This window comes from Cornus florida, unplaced genomic scaffold (genome assembly GCF_030987335.1).
Source record: "Cornus florida cultivar Cherokee Brave unplaced genomic scaffold, ASM3098733v1 CherokeeBrave_3.0.0_Hap2_Chr10, whole genome shotgun sequence".
Lineage (NCBI taxonomy): Eukaryota > Viridiplantae > Streptophyta > Magnoliopsida > Cornales > Cornaceae > Cornus > Cornus florida.
In genome coordinates, this window is record NW_026775580.1 from 101,146,825 (window position 1) to 101,173,758 (window position 26,934).

Here is a 26,934-nt window from a genome sequence, read left to right on the forward strand (position 1 = left end):
GGGCACAAAAATCCAGCTCATCGGATTGCAAACGATGGAACACCGTTTTCTTATAAATTTCATCCTTTTATTTTTTTTTATTTTTTATTTTTTTAACAAATCCTTTAATTGTTTAGTTTGTAGGAATACTGCTAGAAAGAAGAGTATATATGAGAAGAAAATATGCCCACCCAAAAACAAAATGATAACTGACCGAAAAATTTATCATTTTATAAAATTAAAAGAACCGCCCTAAAAAACGCTAAGAATGCTACAAGTGTTTTGAATACAAATGCCACTGAAAAGTTATAATTACCAACAACAACAACTACAACAACAACCCAAAAAAAAAAAACAAAACAAAACAAAAACCTTCAAAGAAACCAAAATATTCTCTCTTCGCTGTTATTGAAAACTAAAGAAAGCATAAAGGCCCATTTGATTGGGAAAAGGAGGAGATGCAAAAGAAAATTTCACATACGTAAACTGAGAGCAAGTCCCTGTCAAAGATGAATTGAGAAATAATAGTAAACCAAACTAAGTAGATGGTTACTGCTTTAATGTGTACCAACAAAGATTTATAAAGTAAACGAATCAACTTGGGATCACCCATATATGAAAGAGAAGGTCAAAAAAAAAAAAAGGACTGTCTCATAACCAAACAGGATCCCCCTTGAACCCCATATCTGTAGCAACATCTCCGTCCTTGCTACAAAAGTTTGATCTTAAATCCAGAGAAATCATAAGAGAATACAAAGCAAACAGAATCCTTAGAACCCACATTGTTTAGTACACATTGTCATCCTTTCTAAATCTAAATCGGCTTGATCTTGAAATGGAGTGAGATGAGAGAGAATACAAAGCACTTCAAGTCCTGCAACCATGTGAAAACAATCACAATTAGTGTGGGTCTCAAATGTGTAGAAGAGAGCCCTTCCTATCATTTTTATTTTTATTTTTCATAAAGAGAGACATTACATCAAATATGACACAGTTTGCATTATGATAAAGAATAGCTAATATAACAATTCCACAGCATGCAAATCAAAATTAAATCTGTTGTTTCTCAAATGTTTCCACTAATACTACAGAATCTAATAAAGCAAAATTCTAAATTTCCAATTTGGTGAATAGAAGATGTACATTGATATGTCCAAATTACAACTTCATACTAACGTTGGCATATACCCGGACCTTTTTTTTTTTTTTTTGACAAATCCAAGCAATGGCTAGCTTAATCGGAAGACCACAACATGAACTCCAGACAAACTACCTATCAGAGAAAGATATGAACTCCAGCCAAACAAATTCAGAAGGTACAAAACAAAAATATGTTCTGCCCTTTCACATATCTTTTGAAATCATTGTATAAATTTTTCTGACCAAGTAATCATTTTGAAGCATCTATTGATAAGATTACATCATAGTTTTGATCCAATCAGCTACACAATATGTACAAGGTAGTTTACGGTCCTGCGGATTATAAATCAAATCAACCATCAATCAAGGCAATAAGAGTAATTATCTACAGAGTAAGCAATATCTTAAGGACCAGATGTTACGGCAACATTTTCATGTCAAAATTGTCATTCATGGTTCTTTTTTCAAACTATTATCAAGTCACCGTGGCTTTTTAAGTTCATACCAACCATATACTGAACTTTATCCCAACAATTTGTGGTTATAATTCATGAAATCTTTTGAGATAATATTGTGACCAGTTCTGAATCTAAGGTCTACCACATATACAATATGGCAGAAGACCTTCCCAAATCCAAGCTGTCTACTGATAAGATATAGCAGATGTGGTAATGCAAAGATCCTACCAAATTGTATAACATGCAACTAGCCAAACAATAATTTGAGGCAGCCACATATCAAGGCTATTCTTTAAAGTTATGTTTAAAATCTTTATATTATATTAGGGTAACAAGGCAGTTGAAATTATGGTCAAAATCATATGTCAAGGCAACATGGCAGTTAAAGGTCCTATCAAGCCATCAGATGAGATGCACAGTTCGCAAGGTTCTAGAATATAAATTGTGTACTGGGGCAAGTAGATTAATGGTCAATTTAACCATGTACAATGAAACAACATTGCAGTTCATAATCTTGCTAAAACTGTATAATAAGGCAAGTAGGCAACATAATGCTTCAGGAGTTGAACATGAATTATCAAGATACATGAAAACTCTTTTCTTTCTTTTTGTTCTTTTTTTTTGGGACAAGTGAGATATGAAAACTCATATAATATGACATACGAAAACAAAGTGATCCAAATATATTAAGATAGCTAACGCCTAACAATACGGTGACAATGTGACATCATGCAATATATAAACTTTTAATTGCAAATTATTATTATTTGTTTTGGGATAAGAGTAAGTAATACAATTTAGTTGCAGTAAAATAGGACTATATGTATTTGTATTGACGAGGCATACAAGACCAAAGCTTCAAAGACATTGAATAATCATGCCATATTTAACGGTTTGAAGAAATTTTGCATCCATTGTGAAAGTAGTTCCGTGACCAAGTAAGCCACAGAATGAGGCAACTATGCATCTAAGCAACATTATAATTCAAAGCCAACCAAACTACACATCGAAAACACAGTAATTCATGACCCAAGTAGCTCATATAAAAGGTAATCAGCAACCAAACAAGGTAAGTTCCAACGAAGTATAATAGGTTGCAGGTGGAGCAAATCATGTCTCGAACCAGTACAATTGTCTACTATCCTTCACAAACCATATGTTAAAGACATCAACAAGGTCAAAGAGAACAATATGTTTGGCAGCTATGTGTCAAGGCAGAATCAAAAGGTCGGGTCCTTCCAAATATGCATGGAGGAAATATTATAGTTTAACATTGGAAAACTTACAGATAAGTTCTACTTTTCTTTTTCAAGGATTAACAATTTTCAATCGACAACATACTCATATTTTGTTTATATAAATGTTTCCACATTTATTCGAAACCTCTCAAATTTTCAGTATTACCTTTTACAAATATTTTGATCATCATTTTTCCAATTAGTTTTTAGTTCATCAGTAATTTTTCTTCTTCTTTTTTTTTTTTTTTTTTTTTTCTTTTTACTTTGAAATTATTACTTTCTTATTACTTTACGTTTTTGTGGAATAATGAATAAAAACACTAATATAAAATTTTCTTTCATTTAATTTGAATCCTATTTACAAAATCTTGTGGAGAAATTTACTTGGTCCTTTTTTTTTATAAGTGAAATTTTACTAGTCCTAGGATATGACTTTGAGATTTTTTTCCATGAGAAAGACAAATATTAGTACTTATATTTTATTTAAAATAAACATTTGAATGATTTTCTTATAGTTCTAATTCTAATTATTTAACAATTATAAAAAGGGTAAATTCTACTTACCTCCCTTGTCTGTGACGGTCGTCTAACTTGGTAACTGCAGTGTATTAGTTTACCATTTTGCCCATGAAACGTTTGCTGTCATTTTAGGTGTTAGAAGGGCAAAACTGATCTATCCATTTTCTGCTATTGACATCAGCAGATTCTGTTTGTCTCAGTTAGATGCCTTAACGGTAAGGGAAATCCGTTACATAAACCACAACCTCAAGGGAGGTAAGTGGGATTATGAAACCCAGAGGAGGTCCATATGGGATATTGACAAGCCTCAAGGGAGGTAAGTGGAATTTAGCCTTGAAAAAATTATAAATTGACAAAAAATTGCTAATAAGAAAATTTTAACATGTTTGCATAGTTAAACAATTATAATTGCAAAATTTAGTTTTAAGTTGTGAAAAGAAAATATAGAGGTTTGGAATAAAGTCCGTCAACCCAAGATTTCCCCCAAGGACATGTATAAGAACATAATGATAAGATCATGTTGTGCCATATATGAAACCACTTTTCAAATCAATTTGCTTGATAATTTAGTTCAGATGGACCACTCAAGTTCATGCCAAAAAAAAAAAGAAACAGAGAGAACTCTCGTGATCATTTCAAATCATTTTGGAATCGACTAAGTAGATCATTTAACGATACAATTACATATATTGACAACATTTTAGCTAATGGCAATTGTTTAAAAATCAGCAACCATTATATAACAAGGTTATGAAACACTACTGCTAACTCAAGTGATCGTTATGTCCACGACATTGGTCCTAATGTCTAATTAATTATCACAGCTGTAATAGTCATGAAATAGCTGTAATGGCCATTATACCGCACTGTGAATGTCTATATAATTATAAAAGATTTTAGATGCATCAAGTAAAGGAATAACATGTCCATGTTCCTACCAAGTAGGACGCACTTCATGGCCCTCCCAACCAATATACCATGCATATAGGTAGCCTAAAATAAGGTAATAATTTAGCTCATTATCCTTCCAAGCTGATAATAAAAAAAAAAGGTTATTTGGCACCCCAAAATACTATATGACTACAAGTTCATGAATGCTCCGTTCGGTAGGAAAGAAAAAAATTGGATGGAAGGGAGAGAAGAAGGGATGGATGAAACATCGCTAGGGATGAGATTGTGTATTTCCTTCTTGTTGTTCGGATGGATGGAAGACTAGAGAACAAGCTCACAATTTATTATGTTCGTTATGAGAGAATGAAAAATAAAATTTAAAATTATTTTTACCATTATGTCCGGTAATATCTATATTATTGTAATTCTTCGAGGATAATACTATAATTTAAAACTTGTGTAATTTTAAAATAGTATTTAATTTAAAACTTCTATAATGGTACATACTTTTCTTCCCTTCTCACTTCCGGCCATTTTTGGACGGATGAAAATTTGTAGAGGAAGGATAATGCATTCCTTTTATTATCATTTATTTCCTTGTATCATCTCTACCAAACAAAGGAAGTTTGTTCCTTCCTTTCTACTTTCTTTCCACACCTCTTCATTCCTTCTTACCGAACAAAGCAAGAAAAAGAAAAAGAAAAAAAAACACGCCGGATTGACAAGTAAAAATGCATATGCTTTAAGACCAACTCAATTCAACTAATTCCCTGTTCCATTTGGCATTAATCATTCTTCTCCATTCTAATCAATATGGGGTCACGACACCTGTTAGACTACATGCCACTTCGTCTTCCCCCACCACCTCAACCCATTTCATCCCATATTTCATTCATAGCTACAACATCCTCAATATATACCGTGTCACACATCAAATTCAAACAAATAAACAGGTCCTTGGAAAGACCGTCTAGAACCAAATTCATAAAATATTCTGCTTCCAAAATTAAACATACAAGTAGATTAAGAAGAGCAAGACAAAGGACCCCAATTAAGAACTTAACAAGAAGAAGAAGAAGAAAAAAAAAAAAAAAAAAAAAACAGCCTCTAATGAAATCTGACCTGAACAAGATAATAGAAGATGCGAAGTCCTTCAGGATCCTTGCTGGTTTGCACATCAACGAGTGACCCAATCTTTGAAGTAGTGAAGGAAATATGCTCATTCCCCATCACAATCTCAAGCTCTTGCCGCCCAACACGATCAGGCTCTGGCCAGTTGTTATCATCTTCCTTCATGATCTAAACAATTAGAGAAGCAAAACCATAAATAACAAATACAAAAAAGAGGTAAAACTAAAAACCAGCTCCTAGTGGATCGAATTACAGACAACAAAATATAAAAATCAATTAATTCAACTAATTATAGCCCTATGAACCCAAAAACAACACCCCTGCAAGCTTCAATTTATCAAACCATGAAATAAACAAATAAGACATAGAAAATAAAAAATTAACCGACAGAAACAGCTAAAAAAATAAAAGGGTATAGTGCAATAAACCCCCTTCAACTATACCCCAAGTGCAACTAACCCCCCTCAACTATGGTCTTGGTGTAATCTTAGGACAGAGAATGTTTTTCAGGTCATTTCTAGCTACCGGAAATTGGAAAAGTCTAATTTACACCTTCCTAAAATCACACTATAAAGAAAATAAAATGCCGTGGAAGGAAATATTTATTTAAAAGACCATAATGCCCTTGACTGATAGTTGGACCCAATCCCTACCAAACATGCTCTATAACAAAGGTAAAATATAACTCAATTCTCCAATCTTCATACATCAATCTGATGAAGACGCCGATTTCCTCTCCACCACCACGTTGAATCAAAGATCAACTCTAATGTCACCTACACTTTGAGACCCAAAATCACAATTGGGACAAAAATTCGATGACCATCACCTGCAATTTTTAGTGTCGATCTGCAATTCAACCCAATCAAGCAAGAACACATACAAATCTCCGTTAAGTCCATGACCGCCACCTACAACAACCTAACACCATCTCAACAGTCAAATATCTCCGTCTCTCACACGTGCACATATGCAATTCACTACCTTTGCCCTCTTATCACCAGCCAAAGATTCGATTAGTTGGCGATATCGTCGGCTGCTGAAGAACCAGAGCGCAGAAAGGGAGCGGTGTTTATATATATATATATATATATATATATATATACAGCACATTTGATGCTCGTGACCGACCCTCCGAGGACCGACATCAGAACTAACACGATCCGAGTAGTTGAAGGGGTTTCCATCGAGATTGCCATCGCCTACCCAGCAATGACGGCTTCATCCAACCGATGAGTTTCAGAACAGCGATTAAACCGTAAAAGGTTTTGTAACCAATTGTCAGCTTCGCATTGGTAGAGCAGAGAGAAAGAAATCAGAACCCCAAATCATTTACGATCATTGTGTGCAAACTTTGCCCTCGCCGTTCTAATTTGGGGGTTCATCGTGTTGTCCCTAGGCTGCTTGATCTCACCGTTGTACATCGTCGGCGGCTGGGGCTGACTCGGCTGTGAATGACTCGCGACGGCGAGCTTGGTGGGATTGAGCGGCGGCCGAACTCATGGCGAGCAAGGAGGCTTCGGACGGTGGAGAGGATGAAAACGACAGTGGAGAGGAGCGGCCGTGAGGAAGAAATGAAGCGGTGGAGAGGAGCGGCCAGCAAGGATGAATCCAACCGTCTTGTTCTGTAAATGGGTTTTGATTTTTTTATATTTTTTTATTTTGATTTTTTATTTTATTTTATTTTTGGAAAGAGGGGATGCGATACACAATGATTTGGAAAGAGGGAAAGAGGGGAGGAGATTGATGTGATACCCACCGAGGAACACCACAGATCGACCGAGGAAGAAGACAATAAGTGAATTAGTTAGGGCTTGTTTGGGTCCAATGGTGTTTCATGGGCATTATAGTCTTTTAAATTGGATAAGGGTTGTATGGTCATTTATATAAATTTGGTCTCTCACACGCAAGGAAATTGATCGACCGGTTGCCGGATTGGGTAAAGTGCAACAAACTGAATAGTTTAAGGAGGTTTTTTGCTCATTTTGAAATTCAGGGGTTTTTTTGCTCAATGAAGAAGACTCACGTTCATCGACCACCAAATCAATCAAATATAGCCATTATTGTAACGGGAAAACAAAAAATGGCAAGCCCTAGAACTCCAAGAGAAAATAAAGCCCAAAAGATTCAATTTGGTTGTATTCAAAACCCTAAAATACAAGAAGAGAGGTAACATTTTGCAAGCAACAGCAACAACAACAACAACAAAACAAAAAATAAAAATAAAGACCGAAACCCTTCAACCCAAATCCAAGGCCAACTATATACAGAAACTATGAATGTACAACCAACAAAAGCCCTAAAGTTCGACCAAACACCAAAAAGAAGCATAAGTACACAAAACCCTAGAAAGATGAAGTGAGAGAGAGAGATGACCTCGCTTTCTGAAATAATGCGGCGACACTCGCGGAGAACAGCAGGGGTGACGAAGACCTCCTTGCGAATCATGGTGTCGTTCTTGTAGTTGGAGTTGTTGGCATATCGAAGCTTGCCGTCTGGTCTGAACTCGAATTCCAAGAACTCGTGCCCAAACTTCCCCTTGTGCCCTACATAGTACCGTAGATAGAACTCTCCATCTTCTTCCCCTGCCATCTCAATCTTCTCTCTACTTTCTCTCTCTAGTCCGTCTCGCTCTCCAGGGCTCGCTGTCCAGTGCTTAGAATGAGAACCGTGTCGTCGTGTTCACCGGATGACAAAATATATAACGGGCTGACTATGGGCCTGCATAGACTAATGAATGATAATAGTAAGAGGCCTAAGCCTAGCCGGCCCAAACTTGGTCTAGCAAGAATATACATTCTCTCATTAATTTTGTACATTGTAAATTAGTATAGTAATAAATTTTCAATTATTATTATTTGAGTAATGATACGGAACGCAAAAGCTGCTGAATCTGATTTAGCTAAGCCACGTCAAATTGTCAAAATTAAAAAAGAAAGAGTCATCTCTTACATAGTAAAAAAAAATCTCTCACAAACACGAAACTAAAAACTCTCTCAAAATTAGATAGAGAGAGCAAAAGAAAATAATCATAAATAGGAAATTACTTGCTCCTGTATTCCATAAATTTAAATTGATAAAGTAAAATTTCATAGAACTATACAAATATAGTATATTTATACTCTGTTTAAACCAAATATTTATTGTTTTACAATTTATATAACCAATTTTTTTTTTTTCTTAGAGAACGTGTATCGCCCCACAACACACACATCATTCAAGTTAAGAGTGCAGTTCGAAAGCGAGACCTCAAGACTTACCTCCTTGATCCCTGCCAATGTTGCTATGTCCAAGGGACTATATAACCAAATATTTATTGTTTTAAGATTTATATTAAGGAAATTTTAATGTCTAATTTATTCATCCTATTAAAGCTCAACAAAAAGTATTTGTCTTTTTGAAAAAAAAAGTAAGGGTTGAGAATAATTTTACAAAAGGTTCTTTGAGAAGAAGTATTGTATATATTCAATTCTGGAGAATTTTTAGTTTTCTATTTGTGATGGGAAAGAGAAAGCACCATGATTTTTTTTTTTTTTTTTTCTTTCCCTTTTTTTTTTTTTTTTTTCCCCTCTTTTCATTCATACTAGGAAACTCTTTATTTTTTTAATTCTGATATGACTTGGCCAAATCAGATTTGGAGAGTCTTTCGTGTTGCCTATCATTACTCTATTTCTATTTATTTTTTAAATCCTACAAACTAAGGGAGGGTGACTAATAAATTTCATAGCTTACCAACGTTTGTTGTTGCATCTCTTCTTTCAAAATTAGAGATGAAAGTTTGAGCATACCCAAAAAGCATTGTGAGTTCTTTTGCCATAAAAAAAAATTTATTATATTAACTTAGACAATCTTTGAGTTTAATCCAATAATCTACCTGTTGAATGATGCTAGAGTTCCAAAGATTCGTGTCAATCCAAGTCAAAACCATGAATTAATTAACGAACCACGACCTTTCACGGTCCTAGCTTGGATGCCATTAACCAACCTTCGGAAGGGCAGCTCTTTCCAGTCTTGGTTAAGTCTGCTGCAGTGCAATCCTATTCGAGATGGCAACCTCTTCCAGCAGGCTTTGTCAAATGCAATATCCATGCATATCTCTCTCTTATTCAGGTTATTGTTTTCAAGCAATTTACCACGCTGAGTGGCCCTGTTGCGAAAGCATTTTCGGAAGCCTTTGTTGCTAAAGCTCTCTCATTTCCGGAACTGTTCTCTGGACTATGGATGCTGGGTGTTGAGACTAGACCTTCTTCTGATGTTCAATCCATCGTTTTTGACATCCAGTAGGCGCTGTTTCAAAACCACGTTAGTGTCATTTATATATTCTTCTAACCCTTTGTTCTAGGGTATGAAATGGTCCCTACCAAACTAGCTCCCCAATTACCCTAGAACTATGGATATCAAATAACAGACTTAGGGTGAGCTGAGGAGCCCAATTGAAAGAGGCACTACCCTGTGCAGATTCAACTCACCCCATCCTCCCCTTTGAGTCCTATACAGATGCTCTATGCCAAACAAAATAAGTGTTTTCATTTGTTGCAAATATATTTTTCCACGTATCAATCACAAGTCTCATCTGGAAATAACTAATTTATTGTCCATCTATTCCAAAACAAAATTGAGCAACAATAAATCAAGTCATAAATATGTTCATATGCCCTAACCTCGAAACAGAAAGAACATGTCATACTATTAGAGAATACAGAGGTAGACACGGAGAGAACAAAAATTTACATCTAATAAAAACTTTAGAAGGCCATTTCTGATACACAGCTCCATTATTTTGGTTAATTTCCTGCCACTCGCTGCAACCAGATAGGGGAGCCAATGCAAGGAATAGCACAGGGTAAGCAGCACGGTAAGAGAGGATCTCACTTGGCACCCAAGATTGGGAACTGCCCAGGATCTCCAATGGATGGGGCTTCCACATTGGTCATTGTTCTGCCTCCACCAAAACCGCCCCCACCAAAACCGCCCCTTGAACCACGTCCACGTCCCCGACCACGACCACCAGGACTGTAGAAATTCTCTCCTTCAGCAGGCTTCAAGAATTGGTTAATGCTGACAGACTAGAAGCACAAGCAAAATCAGTCAAGTAATAAACATAATTAAAGATTAAAAAAAGGACACCTCTGAATGCAGAGGCTACAAATTAAAAGAAGTCCCATTCTAACAGTGGAACAGGACTGGTTGCACAGCCAGTTCTTATCAACTTCCGATGACGCATTTGGCGGATGATTTTTACAGTGAAGCAAGTTCTTAGTTCTTGCCACATCTTGGTTCTAGTTGTTGAGATTTGTGCCATTCATAGCAATAATGAGATGGATTGAGGTCTGTTAGGGTTATACAGGTTGATTCATGCATATGATAGGTGTCCATATGCAGGCCTAAATGAATCAAGAATCAACCATGTCTCACATCTGTTCTAATTCGGTAATTGAAGATAGACGCCCTATTTGCGAAGAATTAGAACGGATCACCGATGAGCTGAGAGATCACAAGTATCATCATAATGATCCACTCCTCATCATTGTTATGGTATGATAACAAGTATGAGAGAGATGTGGACCCTTGCCTTGGTTTGGCAATTGCTTTGATTTATTAAGTGGACTTTAGGGTCCTAAATACGCGTATTTTGGGTAGTTACTGAATCATTGACTTTGGAACACACTCCCAAGATTACATTTACACGGGTATTAATTTTTGATGATTAGTTTAATTACGGTAAATCCAAGCAATTGGTGATTTTGTTATATGATTAAACTGAAATAATCAACAAGTAAAATTAAGGTTAATTATGCATTTGAAATGATGATATTATATTAATCATTGCTAATTAGCGTAGAGGGGTTATTGTGTAAATTAAGAAGGCAGTTTAACCTTCTTCTTATTGGAGTTCAGTCATTTTTATATAGTGGTATTAATTATGGTTAATGGGTCGATTTAACTTTTAAAGTCATGAGATGGCCGGGTCAAGTTGATCAAGCCCATTCTAGCCTAAGAGGGATTGGGCCAAATTTTGATCCTCACTTCTAGCCCAATTGTATAAGATGTTAGGTCCAAAGGTGTGAAGATATACTCTCACATACATGTAGGCCCAGAGACCCATTTTAGGGTTAGGGTATGACAATATGACATAGAAGATATAGAAAGAGGTTGTAGAGACTTCATCCTCTCCAAAAGGACACTCTCATATACACATACATCTCTCTCTACAAAGTTTGAGGTTCCCACATGACCATGGCCTAGAGAACTCCTATTGGGCCATAGAGGTGAAGCATCAAAGGGTGGAGCTAAAAGCTTGGAAAAGGAGACTAGAAGAAGGAGAAAGGCACTAGGAATCACCTTGGTGAGTTGATTGTCTTCAAGGGTGAGTTCTCTAACTTCTTATGTGTTTATTTCATCTATCATTCATTAATGTATTTTAAAAGAAATCAACTCAAGTCACTGCAAAACATTCTTGGTGAAAATTTTTCAAAACCCATTTCCTTTCACTAATAGCCAAGAGTGTTTATCATTCACTAGACTCCCTGCCACCTACAATGATTGAATGACAATTCATGCACCAGTCACCCCATTTTAAGTGGCGCTTACCATTTTCAATGATATTCAAACTACGTTATCAAACGCACTTAATTGGATAAGCGCTTAGTTCGTTCAGAATTAAGCACTGAATTGAGTTATCAAAAAGCAGCTAAATTACAAAATGGTGCTTACCATTTTCAGTGATATTCAAACTGCATTGTCAAACACACTTAATTGGATAAGCACTTAGTTCGACAAAATTGAGTTATCAAAAGCACACCCCACACGGAGAAAAGAAAAAAAAAACGATGAGATGAAACAGTCAGTAGCCAAGTATCAAATTGTCTGTAGGAAAAAAAAAAAAAATTAGGAATCAGGACCTTCTTGGCTTTCTCTGCTAACTCTTTCCGCTTATCCTTATCAGAGCCCTGGAGAAAAAATAATAATAATAATAATAATAATAATTCAACAAAGCATTAGAATACTCAATGAGCCTCCCAATGGTAATGTGTATACTGAAACTCACAAGGAGTATCAATGGATTTTACCAATTTAATGAAGATGTCATCACTGCCTTTCTTGCTTGAAAGTGGTTGCATGGATTTAAACTCTTTGTCAACATCCACCTTCCTTTCCTCAGTTTTAAGAGCTTGCAGGGCCTTCCTCTTTTCTTCGAGCACCTTCTCATACTCTTCAAGTGTCATCTCCTACAATATTTTCAAGGAAAAGAAAATGGCATAAGCATATTAGGAGATACACAACAAACTCAAAGCCACCATGATGCATATTACACAAACGAATTCATTAAAACTTTCAAAGTCTCCAAGTATCTGTTCTTCAACACAATAACTAGCAATAATCTAATGGGAAATTTATTATCTATTAATAGTTCAATACTAAAAGAAGTTGTCCAGTCTAACGTTTCTAGGGAACAATTTAATGTTTTAAATTGCTGAGAAAAAAGATAAGTGTATGATTCTATAAAAGAAGATTTACCATTTTAAATTGTAACTAGCCTTACAAGTTATGGATATATTCTAAGCCCATTGACAATGTAGTTGAATGCCATAATTCGTTATTGTCAAGGTAGAAACTTAGTGTAGCATCTATTTATCGTTAAAAAAGAACATAGATGAGGAAGATTGGCATTTTAAGTTTTTAATTGATGGAGCTCTTATTCCATGCATGAAGCAGTTGATGCGTGCAATACTTGATTACTTCACAAGGAATTTCAAAGTAAGAGAAAAGAAATGCACTTGTTAAGACATCTCCAAATAGTAATGAATAAAGTCCTCCTATAAATCACACTGAACACAGTTCAATTATAAAAGAATGGTTTCTTTCCTAAAACAAATAATAACTGTTAACAACAATAAAGATGACCTACGGTATCTTACAAAATTTTTAGGAACTTGCAAAATCATTGTAAAGAAAGAAGGAAAGAAACACAAAGGAATCTCCTCAAGAAAGATAAGAAAGAACTATGATCAACTAAGCTAGCAATACAATACAAAGGAACATAACTTCAGGTAATTTGGTAAAGGTTGTAGACTTTGGAAATGAGACTGTCAGGCAATTCTATGGGTACACAACCGGGGGGGGGAGAGGGGGGGGGGGGGGGGGGGGGGGGGGGGGAGGAGATTTAAAACTATGATTCAATTTAACAAAACTTGAAATTATTGCTTGAGAAAACAATGGGCATGGAGGGACAAGTTATAAGCATACATGAGATGGTGATGGCATGAATACTCGTTAAAAGAACAGAACGCGCACAATTTTTATCTAAAGTCGAGGAAGTAGAGCTACAAAAAAATTGAAAGCTCATAGATTCAGCTAAGTCTCACCATTGATGACTAGAATTACTAATGTCCATTATGTCCCAAAGATGCAATGCATTCAACTCTAACTTCCAAAGTTCTCAACATTTGCTAATATACTTGCTTAAAAAACAAGTAGTTTGTTAACCAAAAATAAGAAAGTGGATAGCTGCTTTAGGAAAAAGGAATGCACGTGTGTCACTTTTCCTTTGACAAGTTGTGCGCAGTGGGGTGGGAGAGTCTCCCCCCTCCCTTCCTCTTATTCTTTTGGTTGTAGTGATGTGGGTTGGGGAAGGGGGGATTCGCTCTAATGCAATAAGATAGATAATAGATCACATACAAGCTTTACTTCAGGCCTATTAATTTTTTGTTCCCTTCCTAGATAGGAATTAGGATACAACTCTTGCACCGCAAATGAGGTAACAACTACTATCAATTTGCCCCACTATCAATGATTGGGAACAAAACCATAAGAAGGCAAGGTTTAGGATTAAGAATACACCCACATCACAATAGAAGACATTTACCTTATCTTCAGGCTTTTTTTCTTCAGGTTCATCAGCAGCTTTCTCCTTGATGCCATCTGTTGCATCTTCCTCCACCGACGGTTTCTCATACCTCAAAACTCTCTCACCTTCATTCGCATTCTCGGTGACCCTGAATGAAGCAATACAAATAGGAATATTAATTTATGCAGCTACAGACAAGTAATGCACATCTCAAATATAATATATGTATGAAGGTTCTGAAAATTATATGGCAAGTGGCCAAGGAAATACTCACTCAGCAACTCCATCATTCTGAGTTCCCCAGTTCCCTCGACCATATCCTTCCCGTTTGATCTCATTCCTGCACATAGGGTGAATTATCAAAACAATAGACACACACAAAAAATTTACATATATATATATGTAGATATGCAGAAGATAAATTAAAATGGACTAATAAAAATGCACATCCTTCCCGTTTGATCTCATTCCTGCACATAGGGTGAATTATCAAAACAATAGACACACACAAAAAATTTACATATATATATATATGTAGATATGCAGAAGATAAATTAAAATGGACTAATAAAAATGCACAAAGATTAAGAAATTAGAATGTAAGATCATCGTGAAGAAAAATAAGGGCAGAATATGTACCCATGCCCAGTGCCACTACGGCGTTCATGTATCCTACGAGGGCGTTCTTCATCCTCGACTTCTCCATTACTAAAACCACCATAGTGACCCGCTCCACGGAAAGGACGAGGTCCACCGTAACCCCCACGTCTTTCAGAAGGTTTCCCAGTATCTTCTTCAGAAACACTTCGACCACCAGAAAATCCACTAATGCTTAATGAATTCTCACTGTTGAATGATTCTTTACTAAATCCACCTCCACCACGACCACGGCCACCACCACGGCCTCCTCCACGCCCAATTTCATTCTTGACTGCCCTCACTACTCGAAGAAAACAAATAAGTAAACAAATACACTTCCACAAAATAAAAATAAGATTATACATTTTTTTGAGCGTCTTACATTGTCATTGTTACTATTGTTATCAGGGATATGTAACATCTGTAGGCGGGGAAAAACATTTTATCATATTGACAACACGAAACACTGTTTGGGAGAAAAAATAATAATTTTTTTACTTGGGAAAGATCATATCATATTGAACACATGGGAACCTTGTTTGCATATACCAAAAGTTCCTCCTTCGTGCATGGTAGAAAGTATTCTATCAGATTGAGATCAGTGATAAACTCCATATAACACTCCATATATGAACCCCAAATAACCCAAAGCTATAAAGTGATAAACTAAAATCCAAGATATTCCATTGAAATCTATCACTACAGAATCACACAGTTCATAACTTCATTAAATAAAAAACTAAAGAACTTGAGCACAATCAGACCCAAATCTACACATGACATCAACATAAAACCCACTTAAATACAAAATTGGAATCTAAAGATTTAAAATAAACGGATCGACAGCTCACCGGCCTGAGCTGGAGGGAGAGGCTTGGTCGGTAACTTAGCTGGCTTCTGTAGCAAAGCCTGTTGAACCTTGGCTTCGGTTGGAGCGATCTTCTGCTGCTGAGCAGCGACCAGCTGCGAGAGGTCATCGTTATCTGCATCGCCCAACAAATCAAAAGGGTTCGCGGTCGCCATTTCTGGTCTCACCAACCAGCAGTTTATCAGATTCAACACTTGGAAATGCGACCTAATCCCACTTCACATCCATCGTCACACAGATCAACACCCACAAAACCCCTGCGATTTTAGAGAGAGAAAGAAGAGAGGTGGATTTCATTAAACCCTAGCCGCAATGCGAGGGAGAGAGAGCGAGAGAGAGGGGCGTAATCGGAAATTTACTGCTTTATGGAGCCCTGGTTGTTTATAAAATTATTATTTGGTGTTGTTTATATAAGGAAGAAATGCTTTGGTTTTGCTGTATGAGAATAAAATGGTGGCCAATCGGAGCAGCAGGGTGGTTTTGTCATTATCTTGAAATGAATAGTGTTGATCAAGCGTGGCACTAATCAGGACCGTATATTCGCCACCATTTTCTTTTTAATATAGTTAGTCCACCCACACACACACACACACACACACCAGCAGTCTAGCACATCTACAAAAATATATTCGTCTCTCTATAAATAAATAAATAAAACGTATTCATAATTTTGTATTTGGAATATTTGATCACGTATATATGATGCTTTTTAAGATAACTATATTTTCTAGTCTTGCACTTCAGTTGTATTTTTTTTGTTTCTAATGTATGTATCTACGTACCAATTTTTTTTTTTTTTACTTATCAAAGACATAATTTATTCAAACACAGATAATTTAGAATATTTTTTTTATTTGGGTCTTGTCCGAAAAAATAATTTATTTAATAGAGATAACTTTATTCTTATTATTATTATTTTGGTTCTAGTTTTTTTATAATTTTTTTTAATTAGAAATTATCATAAGATATTGAACACATTAAAGATTGGAAGGAGAGGAGGAGACCAACCATATCTAGAACAGTTGCTATGTACCTTGAAAAAATTTAATTATTCCCTTGTTATGTTAGGGAGCTACAAGAGTCATTTCATTTTAAATATGAGTTAAAAAATGAAAATGTAAGTGCGAATAGGTTCCGTATAATATTATGACATAATTATCTAGAAAAAACATGTATTTCTTGTGAAAAGAAGTATTGAAATTTTTAGCATGCCAATTTTTTTTTTATTAAACATCATCAAAGGGCAATATAAATCTTTTTATTTTCTTTAAAAATGGTATCATAGTTACAACAATTATAGGTACTAATAGTTCATTAACTATTCAAGAGAAGAGAAGAGAAGAACCAATATCGACTGTTCCAACATGCTCAATGACTGCCACTTAATGCAGCCCATGCCATTCAACCAATTAAAAAAAAAAAAAAAACAATTCTTTTAGAATAGACTTCTTGAAACTTTTGCCAAAAAATTCTAAACAATGCATAATTAGCCAAAAACTGCTTCAGATAAACATTCTCAATGTCCTCAGCAGGAACAAATTCCCATTAAATTAGTCTCTCAGTAATTCCCATTAACATTCCATGTATTACCAGATAAAACATATTACAAAGAATTACATATACGACAGAAAATGCCACAAATTTAACTTTACGAGGCCAAAAATTGTATACAAGCCTGAGAAAACTCAAAGAGTTTCCCTGTTACAACATATTCTCAAAAGAAATATCACCTTATTGCTTTTTTACTTTTCCTCATTTATCATTATCTCTAGTAAAAGAATTCCCTAATTCCCTGCCTGTAAATGGTAGAAAAGGAAGAAAATAAACATTTAAAATCCGGGTAAAACTGACAGGTCTGCTATCCCTTTAGGAAGTTCGGCAATTTTCCTGAGTAGTGCAAGCCTGTTCCTTCTGACTTTTTCGTCCTCCTTCAAATGGTTCGCATAAAAAGAAATTTGAAAATTTACAATGATTTCATATAGAAAGAAGACAATTAGCTGACAAAACTATGACCACCAAACTTCAAATAATCATATTGCCCAAGTCAAGGATATATTTATAATGATTACAAAACTTCAAACTTCAAATTTACAATGATTTTTTTTTTTTTTACAAGATTATGCTTTGTCATGTTAAACAGCACAGTTCCATTGGACTTTGCCATGCATCTTTTTCGTTATCATATCAGCAATTCATCAATGGTAAGTTTGGATGAATCAAGGGATTTTAAAATGAAGGAATTTGGGTTAGTGAGTAACAGTAGAGAGGTGAGAGATTTTATTAAGATAACTAGAATTTCTTGTTGGCACAGATTTCAAATAATACCTTCCATTTTTTTTGATAAATAAATCGTGTAATTTAAAATCCACAAATAGGACTCTCAAGGAACTTTACAACACCCCTGAACTTTACAACACCCCTGGGGAAATGCACCAGGTGATGTAGCTAATAAAGTAGATCTGAAACATGTGTTCAAGCTTGTAATGAGAGGTGTTATCTTCCTGGCGAGGGTAATGAAACAATCTAGTAAATGGAGTCCTAAACTAGCTGCGGCTTGTGAGGTATGGAAGGAGATCAAAATTGAATTCAAAACAATTGACACTTGTCTCAAATCAATAATCTACGCATTTGTTGTAACCTAGATCTAAGCAAAAAAGTTGAATCAATTCAATTTCAATCCCTCAATTCAAATTGAACCTTAATCTTTCTAAATTATTTAGTCAAAAGAGCTATTTTCCTTTCATCAAGGGTCCTCATTAACCCTTTTATCCCGCAAAACTTCCCTTCATTTTGGGAGCTTGTCACTTATTTCACAGGATTCATGTCTGTAAAACCAGCTTCTCCTGAACATACAAATATAAAAACTGGAAAGTCTTGCACCATCTCATTCAACAAGGTTAATAACTTCTATATCAAGAATTAAAATGGTTATGTGCTTCCACATGGCAAATACTCGTAGACGGTACCCTTGACATCAATTCAGACTTCCCTTTTTATCAAATCAACTAAACAAGTTGTTTGCCGATAGTACTAGAGAAAAGCTGTGTGTGTTCCAGAAACAAGGGATTATGGGGTGCTAAAGCTGTGTGTGTTCCAGAAACAAGGGATTATGGGGCGCTCTGAGAGGCCTCACACCACCATTGTCGGGGAAACAAAAAAACAAAAAAATAACATATATGTTGTATGAAAAGTCATGTTTGTAAACTCAAAATCAAGATATCCAAAACAATAAGTGAGCAAGACTATATAAAAATAAATCCTATTTAAAGCAGTTCCATGCAAATGCATTTATTATTGTCCAGACAAAATATTACACGTTTGTGCTAAATCTAAACATTTAATAAGTTCAATCCCAATATAATCATGTGGCACATGATAATCGTATTTCCAACTTTGCATGCCAATTGGTAAAAGGCTGAACGCATGTCAATGTCCTCACTTATACATACGAAGGAGGATTGATGTGGCGCTTGTGTTGTGCACTAGCAAACAAGCCTACCCTAGAATGGGTACTTTAGTAATTGTTATTTATAAAATAATATAAATTTGAGCAGTTGTAGAGATGAGAAGCAAGTCTTATGCTAAAACCCTCTCCCACTCCCTCCTCTTCTTAAGCCTAATCTCAACCAATGTCAAATTGCAACTTGGTATCAGAGCATCCAATCGAAGTTCTGCTTTCACCACAACATTCAGAAGCATCTCTATCAGGAAGCATCAGGTGTGCTGACATCATCATTTTCGTGAAGACATCAGCATCTGTATGGGTCAGATCAAGATGAAAACTACATGGACCAATTATTCTCATGATTCTAAGATTTATGTATTTTTCACGGAATTTGTTGAAGCCGTGATAGGAGTGTCCCATTTTTGAATGTTTCTTCAAGAAATGACTGTTTCGCAGATTTGTTTTTCTGGAAGTTTTGGGTTCTTTTCTTTTGATCAAATGCTTACTATGTGGTATCGAACATATAATTGTAGATTTATGAGAGAGAATTCTACTTCGAAATTATTATTTAACCCTTAAATCCAAAAAATAGTTGAACCTAAAAGCATATCTGGATTAAAGGTTAACTATGCATATGAAATGAGGCTCAGCTTTCTTGCATGGTTGTAAAGAGGTGAAAGAGCTTACCACCATTACAAACACATGACTGAAAAAATCTTCAAGTGGTTGTAATAGTTGTGAAGATGTTTCAACAAAATCATCTACCTCAACACCTGTGGGGGCATAGAGTTTAATAACAGATGAGTACACAGGTATCCCAGAGCTAATATCAAAACAAATGTGTTACAGCAGTCAACAATAGTTCATGAGATTGGAAAGCAACATGCCCAACAAGTGTAAAAACTCCACAAGACAAACTAGTAATGTAACAGATAGAGTTTGAAGTACCTGGATGAATTTTGGTTCTTATTGACAAGAAGGTGCTCCATAGAGCTCTCTCTTCACTTGTCTCAAATGCTGCCTCATCCACCTACGTGATTAAAAATAAAATAATTAAATAAAATAAAGAAGGGGAAAAAAAACACGAAAAAAAATGAAGATTATTGCAATAAAACAGATCCATAAGCATAAAATTAGAAATCGCAAAAGCCCCTACTATGTACAAGATAAATGTAAATTTAAGGAGATCATTGTCAGTAATTAAATAATTACGCATTTTTTTGACACAGAAGTGATTATTAAAATAAATTGATTCACACAATATAAACCAATGGAAGAGCAGAATTCACTAGCAACAAAGTGCATTATTACATATCTAAATAACATCATAATTACAGAGAGACTATATTAGATTTCATACAAATTTATTTACTAGATCTTTATTGATATAATAAATAAGAATTCACCGTATATTTACAATGTGTTTTAAATGCGTGAGGGGGAATCCAAAGTAAAACAATATTATTGACTATAGTGGGTCCGGACAGACCACAATCTGCAAAACTTAATGTGCTCTTATTTCAAATTCTATACAACTTCCTGCAATCAATGATCACATATAAGAATAATCAAAATATTAGGGAGAGAAAAAGGGTGGCGCCTATTAGCGAGAGAGTAGACTTAGGTGGTATGGACATATTCAACGCCGACCTATAGATGCACCCATGAGGAGAGGAAGAGTGATTTGCATAGAGGCAAGAGAAACAGAGAGAAAGAGAGAGAGAGAGAGAGAGAGAGAGAATGAAAAGAAAAAAAAGTGAGGAAGAAGCATTCCACTGTACCTGGTTTTTATCCTTCTTCTTTCCTTTCTTCTCCTACTCAGGTTTGGGATATTAGGGATTTTATTCCTGTACTCTATTTTCGCTTGAATCCACTTAATTTTCTGCAGTGAAGAAATCTTGGCCATCCATCACTACTACTATTAGGATTTCTTTCTGGTCAAATAACTTGTAAATGCCAAATTCCAACATATTCTTAGCTACTATCTGCTCTGAAGAAATTGCAGTTTTTCCATCAAAATTCTGCTTCTTGGCCCTTTATTGCAGTAATACACCATTGGATTTTCAAATGTTTTTTACCCTCTATATAACAAATGTCACCCATTTGTAGACTGAAAGGCACTAGATGGCAATTCTTATACAACACCAATCCCTTTACATTAATAATTAAATGTGTGTCTAATTTACAGAAGCAATCACTCTCTCTTTGCCTTCTGTTTGCTCTTTGTTTCCATAATTCTGTTCACTCTACTACTCCTTTGAACACTTCCTCTGTTCAATCTCTGATCCTTGACCAAAGCAACAAGTGAAAACGAGTTATACTCTACCGGTTAAAGTTGGCTACTAAGTAGGTAAACCTTTATGAAATAACCTTTCCCTTCAATATGATAACTTGGCTCAAATTCTCTGTGAGAGAGCATTAACAAATAATTGTTTATTGTCCTATATAATGACTTTCACCAAAGAAGAATCGGCAAGATATCATTAGCATCATCCTTGCTTGATTCCATATGAAGGGATCAACCACATGAATTCTACTTTTCCATTACAAGTCATCTCTCCTCTACAAATATATATATATGTAACTTATTTCTAATAATTTCATCCCATGTTAATTTTGGTAGCCCAAGAATACACATTAAATTAGAAAATTTCCAAAAACACCACAGTGATATATTCATGGAAAACATAAACGTACCTCCATATCAGCATTTACATCCTTTCCACGAACAATTCTTGTTGGACGAGAATAAGCTTCAACAACCTTTGGCAGAAGTTCACCTCTGAACAAAGCTTCCATCTGCATAAAATTACTCATACCAATATAATAAATAACAATATATAATGAAATGACTGATTAAACGAACAAATAAAATACTTTGTTTACCATTCTAGCAGTATATGGTTTTGTAGAAGAACAACTTCAAGCACACGGGATTATTTTGCTTACTAAAATTCTGTTAAGAACAACATGAGACTGCTATATTAAAGAATTTTTAAATGCCCATCTTCGGGCCTTGTAATGTACACACTTAAAGATAGGTATCATCTTCGAATCGCCCTTCAAAACATTTACACAATGGACTCATAAAAAACCACACTACTTTTTTAGCCATTCTTTCCTACACCATTTTGGAATGCAATTTATGAGTTCGGGAATTTATAAATTAGTGCATATAGGATAAGAGAAAAGAACTCATTAAAACAATAATACCACCAAAAACTGAAAATTTACAGCATTGATGTACAAATGATTAAACAAAGACGTAAAACTCTACGTTCCCCTATATTCACACCAAAAATAAATCATTTCTAGAACCAAATCAATTCCATTCATCCATGACCTTCTAAACTTGTCAGTTAATTCATGAACCAGACCTGAAAGTGCACTTATATTTAGGGCGGTAAATGAACCAAACGTTCGACAAACAGGTCGAGCTCGACTTGATAATAGCTCTGTTCATGATCGTTTATTTAGTAAATGAACCAAGCTCAAACAAATTTTCTAAGCTCGTTTCGTAAACGAACCAATCTCAAACAACTGTGAGCTCAGCTCGTTTGTTCGGGAACGTGTTCATGAACAAGCTTGTTAATAGGCTCGTTTGGGCTCATAAGATCTATAATAATTTTATGAGATAGAAGATTTAACCCACATCTACTAGGTCCATTAACTTCTAATTTTTTCTGTTTTATATTTTAAACTTAGCCCAACCCATTTATATTAGAAACTTTCATTCTTCTTCGAAATCAAAACCCAAGCCCATATATTACATACCATGTGTAACCCTACTTTCATATCATTCTTTGAGACACAATCAAAGCCCTAGCCGCTAGAGAGCACAACACACCCAACAGCACCTCGATTGTTGTCGACAACACACCCACAGTCCATGGCGACTACAACTACTTGATCATCAGGAAGTCTCTCTCCCTGTATTGTATTATCTGATCTTACCTCTTGTTCATTTCTCTCATAAATGAATGTGTGTGTGTGTGTGTGTGCGTGTGTGTGTATATATATATATATGCCTATGATTGTAGTCTCCGTACTATCGTCTCACTCATTTCTCCGACTATAGATCGCGAACAATGGAACTGCTTGGATGTTGACATATTTCTTCTGAAGTGATTATGTGTGCGCGTGTGTGTGTGGATATACTGTCTAAATGAGCTTCAATCAAGCCATGCTTGAGCTCTTCAAACAAGACCTAGGCTCATTCAAACGCGAGCCGAGCTTGAACACTTCTATGTGATGACAAGCCTAGCCCGAGCACTCCAAAGTTCGGCTCGATTACAGCCCTATTTATATTCTTGGATGACTCAAAAAATGAAAAGTTAACACTTGGCCGTCTCAGGCTCTCAGCTTGCACAAGAAGGAAAAAAAAAATGGTTTTAACAGTTATCTATGTTACACCAAAGTAGTCCCGTATTGAAGTCCACTTATCTTATTTATTTTAAACAGGTACTAGATTTTTTTCATTATTGCTGATGCCAGAAAAAATCATTTCCTCTAGTAGGATTCTTTAAATGACAATTTGGCATTACTTTAAAAGAATTTTTGGTTTACCAAAACTGAACCTGGTAAAATAATAAATTTCTGGACTCAACAATAGATTATTAATTGAGGAATTAATGGGGAGTAAGAACGCAACGTAACTCGTAGCTATAGATTATTAATTGAGGAATTAATGGACAATTTGAGTAGGCATCAGCAGTGAAAGACAATTTTAATATAGTGGTTGAAGATTTGGTGGAAATTTTGAGTAGACATCAGCAATATGAATAGTTTACAAATATTAGCAATTAAAAGTCACTTACTTTATATGCTGACTTTGCCGCCAGACAAGGCCAGTTAGCACGTTCTGTGAGAATGGAACGAACAACTTCTGGACTTATTCCCTTATCAACCTGTTACCATAAAATAGCCAACCAACTCAAATGAAAATCACCTCTTCTTCCTGAATAAAAATTTATAAGACCCGCCCTTATACAGGAAAAAACTTGGGTTTCAATTAAACGGCAATAAGTAACAGATAATCATTAAATAATGCATTTGTTACACAATTGTTTAATGATCCACGGATAGTCAACTCAGCTTCAAAGTACATAAACTCATCTTTGTAAACAGGATACTCAAATTTAAATACCCACAATAAATTTAGCAGTTGTTTGAATTGTATTTCCTTCTAAACTGATCGAGGCAAGAAGGGAATAGAAAAATCAAAGAATTCATGAATAGCTCGATATTGCCATGGGCTTCAGGATTTCTACGCCCAAAAGTTTACGAGACGTCCATTCTAATGAAATGCCAGGTACTTCTCTAGGGATAAAATAACGACATCAAAGTCACTAAACCAAGACAAGCCTGATAACAGGCTGGCTTCATGTCAATTCCTAGAGGTGAAGATATGGGTGCACCATTTTTATTTAAATATACGACTTTGATTCTGTCACTTCTGTGAAATTGAGAAGTTCATTATTAACATATGTTTTCTATTCCCCTTTTTTTTTTTTTTTTTTTTTTTTGCGACTGCAAGTGCTTTTGTTATATTTCATTGAACATTGGAAATTCCTGTTTGTAATTACTCAACTTCAAGCTAGAACATCATTATCCAACCTTTGGCAGCTGTACAAAAATATTAATGTAGGTAGGTTCTTAAGGCACCCAGACAAACATTTCCATCTCTATTGAATTGGTGGACGTAATATTATATCCCCTTCCTTATGAATCCAGTAAATTTTTTAAAAACTGTCTGTAAGAAACGAAAAAGAAAAAACAGAGACATACCAGAAACTGCTCCAATCTCCGTGTTACAAATTGATGTGCCTACAAGAAGTGAAGCAATGAATATAACCTGAAATCTTACTGGTGGAGAACGAAATGAAGTGTGAGATGGAACAATGAAGTAAAGCAAAGCATGACACAAATGCAAAAGATCAATATAAGTAAACAGGAAGCCAAATCAGGGTTGCACTAAATCCAGCCTAATGGTCAAATAACCTTATCCAACACTCAACAAGGAGCAAACCCAGTCTATAGTAAGATTCTCACCCATCTCTTACTCAAAAAAATATCATATTACTCTTCCAGAAGCCAGCACTCACTACACAGTGATACCAAGATAATATTAATACCCCTTCAGAGGGCGGCAAAGTTTTGGCCTGCGTATGTAGAATGTCCAAGCATACCATGGTGTTGGACTTGATAGTGACAACCACAGAAAATGTAATGTTACTCTCTAATGGCTCAGCTCAACTCAGTAAAGCCTAAAATTTAAATTGTCCAAGTATGACTACGAGATTTCTGATGAAGACAAATCTAATATTCTTACATTATCTATTGTTCTGGAATCTACTTTTATGGTTTGGACAGCAGCAGCAAGTCGCAAAGCATGTCTTAAGTCCAAACTTCTATTGTTTTCCACCAACACTTGGACCTATACAACCAAAGGCAGCATTAGTCTGGTTTACAAAGATGAGTAAGTAAATGTTCTTGTGATTTTTTAACTTACAAGACCATAAGAGATTCTCCGAAGCCCGAATGGGTCACTAGTGGAGCTTGGCTGACAACCAGCTCCAAATAAGCCAACAAGACTATCTAGCCTGCAAATTACATAACACAACATGAAACCATAAAACAGGGCACGCTGACTAAAATAAATAAAGTTGCCGTAAAAAATAAAAGGAGTGATAAACAAAAGGTAGATAAATTAAGAAAGTTATATTTTTATGTTTTACTTGATAACAGACACTCTTTTAATAGAAAGGTAAACAGCCAAGAACTACAATCTAAACTCCTCCATGGAAACAAAATTCACTCACTCTGAATCTTTTTAAAAATCATAATTATTTGAACTCAAATTATTGCAGAGTAAACCAGGAATCTAGTTTTAAAATCATTATTATACACATATAGTCATGTTAATGACCTTTGTTCACAAACTAATGAGTGGCTCAAGGTTGTTTGAGCTTGGCTCGTTTACAAAACAAGGTTGGCAAAACTGTTTGAGCTTGGTTCATTTACTAGGTAGAGGAACAGAAGCCAAGCTATCATCGAGCCGAGCCTGAGCTATTCGCCGAACACATGGGTCATTTACAGCCCTTAACCATGCAAGAACGTCACACTGCCTATTTCCTATTTATATTTGTGTCTTTAAGTGGCAAATCCCTACCTTCTTCTTGTTTTAAACAATCTAATATTGTAATGATTAAGTTCATTATAATCTTATTTTTACGGAAGGTTTTAATAAGGGAAGGAAAAAATCTTCTGACTGAATTTGGCATCCGAAACCAAAGTGTTCCTATGGCACAAGCATTTTGTAACATTGCCTCAAATTTTAGCTATTTAAAACTCTTGTTTTGCACATCATTGTGAGAGTAACATAATAATATGACACAAAACTTTGGACAAGTTAAACATGCATCTCCATAAGAGTGTTTTATGGCAATATTGACACTGAAAATTGTAAAAATAAGTTTTTGACATCAACTTTACCTGTCAGCGATTGCCAACACGGTCCCCACATCAGTTTTTGGAAGTGTATCACCAGAAAATCTTGGCAGTGTGATCTCGAACAGTGCCTCCGAAATCTGAAAAATTTAAAACACAATAACAAAGATATGAGCAATGGTTAATTCTAATACAGACTATATTGCAGTTGGGTAATGAGCAGCCAGCCGATAAAGGATTCATTTCTTTTTCCAGAGAACATAAAAGAATGTATAAATTAGTGTTACCATAAGTAACCTATACTGTGATGATCAAGAAACCAGATCACT

General features: G+C 35.3%; 3 protein-coding genes across 7 annotated transcripts in view; all 3 read right to left on the reverse strand.

The window, feature by feature from the left end:
• Positions 1-493: 493 nt before the first annotated feature.
• Positions 494-8,036, reverse strand: LOC132276429 (protein mago nashi homolog 2). The gene is made up of 3 exons (XM_059777843.1): positions 7,733-8,036; positions 5,348-5,524; positions 494-853 (listed from the first exon to the last, which is right to left on the reverse strand). Exons 1-3 carry the CDS (start codon positions 7,946-7,948, stop codon positions 794-796), a joined length of 453 nt encoding a protein of 150 aa, XP_059633826.1. The 5' UTR covers positions 7,949-8,036; the 3' UTR covers positions 494-793.
• Positions 8,037-9,928: 1,892 nt separating this feature from the next.
• LOC132276432 (RGG repeats nuclear RNA binding protein A-like) lies at positions 9,929-16,112 on the reverse strand. 2 transcript variants are annotated; one of them, XM_059777849.1, is made up of 8 exons: positions 15,695-16,112; positions 14,844-15,144; positions 14,479-14,544; positions 14,223-14,352; positions 12,427-12,585; positions 12,259-12,306; positions 12,071-12,090; positions 10,293-10,422 (listed from the first exon to the last, which is right to left on the reverse strand). In XM_059777849.1, exons 1-7 carry the CDS (start codon positions 15,864-15,866, stop codon positions 12,076-12,078), a joined length of 891 nt encoding a protein of 296 aa, XP_059633832.1. In that variant the 5' UTR covers positions 15,867-16,112; the 3' UTR covers positions 10,293-10,422; positions 12,071-12,075. The 2 variants fall into 2 exon arrangements, with proteins under 2 accessions (XP_059633831.1, XP_059633832.1); XM_059777848.1 differs by lacking the exon at positions 12,071-12,090 and having other exon boundaries at positions 9,929-10,422.
• A 1,085-nt stretch (positions 16,113-17,197) lies between these two features.
• Positions 17,198-26,934, reverse strand: part of LOC132276430 (glycine--tRNA ligase, chloroplastic/mitochondrial 2) — a 41,374-nt gene continuing 31,637 nt past the window's right edge. Inside the window, exons 28-36 of one of the 4 annotated variants that reach the window (XM_059777844.1) lie at positions 26,651-26,745; positions 25,668-25,758; positions 25,488-25,592; positions 24,944-24,982; positions 23,974-24,063; positions 21,854-21,955; positions 20,105-20,186; positions 19,844-19,929; positions 17,198-17,639 (exon numbers count right to left, since the gene is read on the reverse strand). In XM_059777844.1, coding sequence (XP_059633827.1) covers positions 17,541-17,639; positions 19,844-19,929; positions 20,105-20,186; positions 21,854-21,955; positions 23,974-24,063; positions 24,944-24,982; positions 25,488-25,592; positions 25,668-25,758; positions 26,651-26,745 — 789 coding nt within the window. In that variant the 3' untranslated portion in view covers positions 17,198-17,540. The other 3 variants (XM_059777845.1, XM_059777846.1, XM_059777847.1) reach the window with 3 other exon arrangements.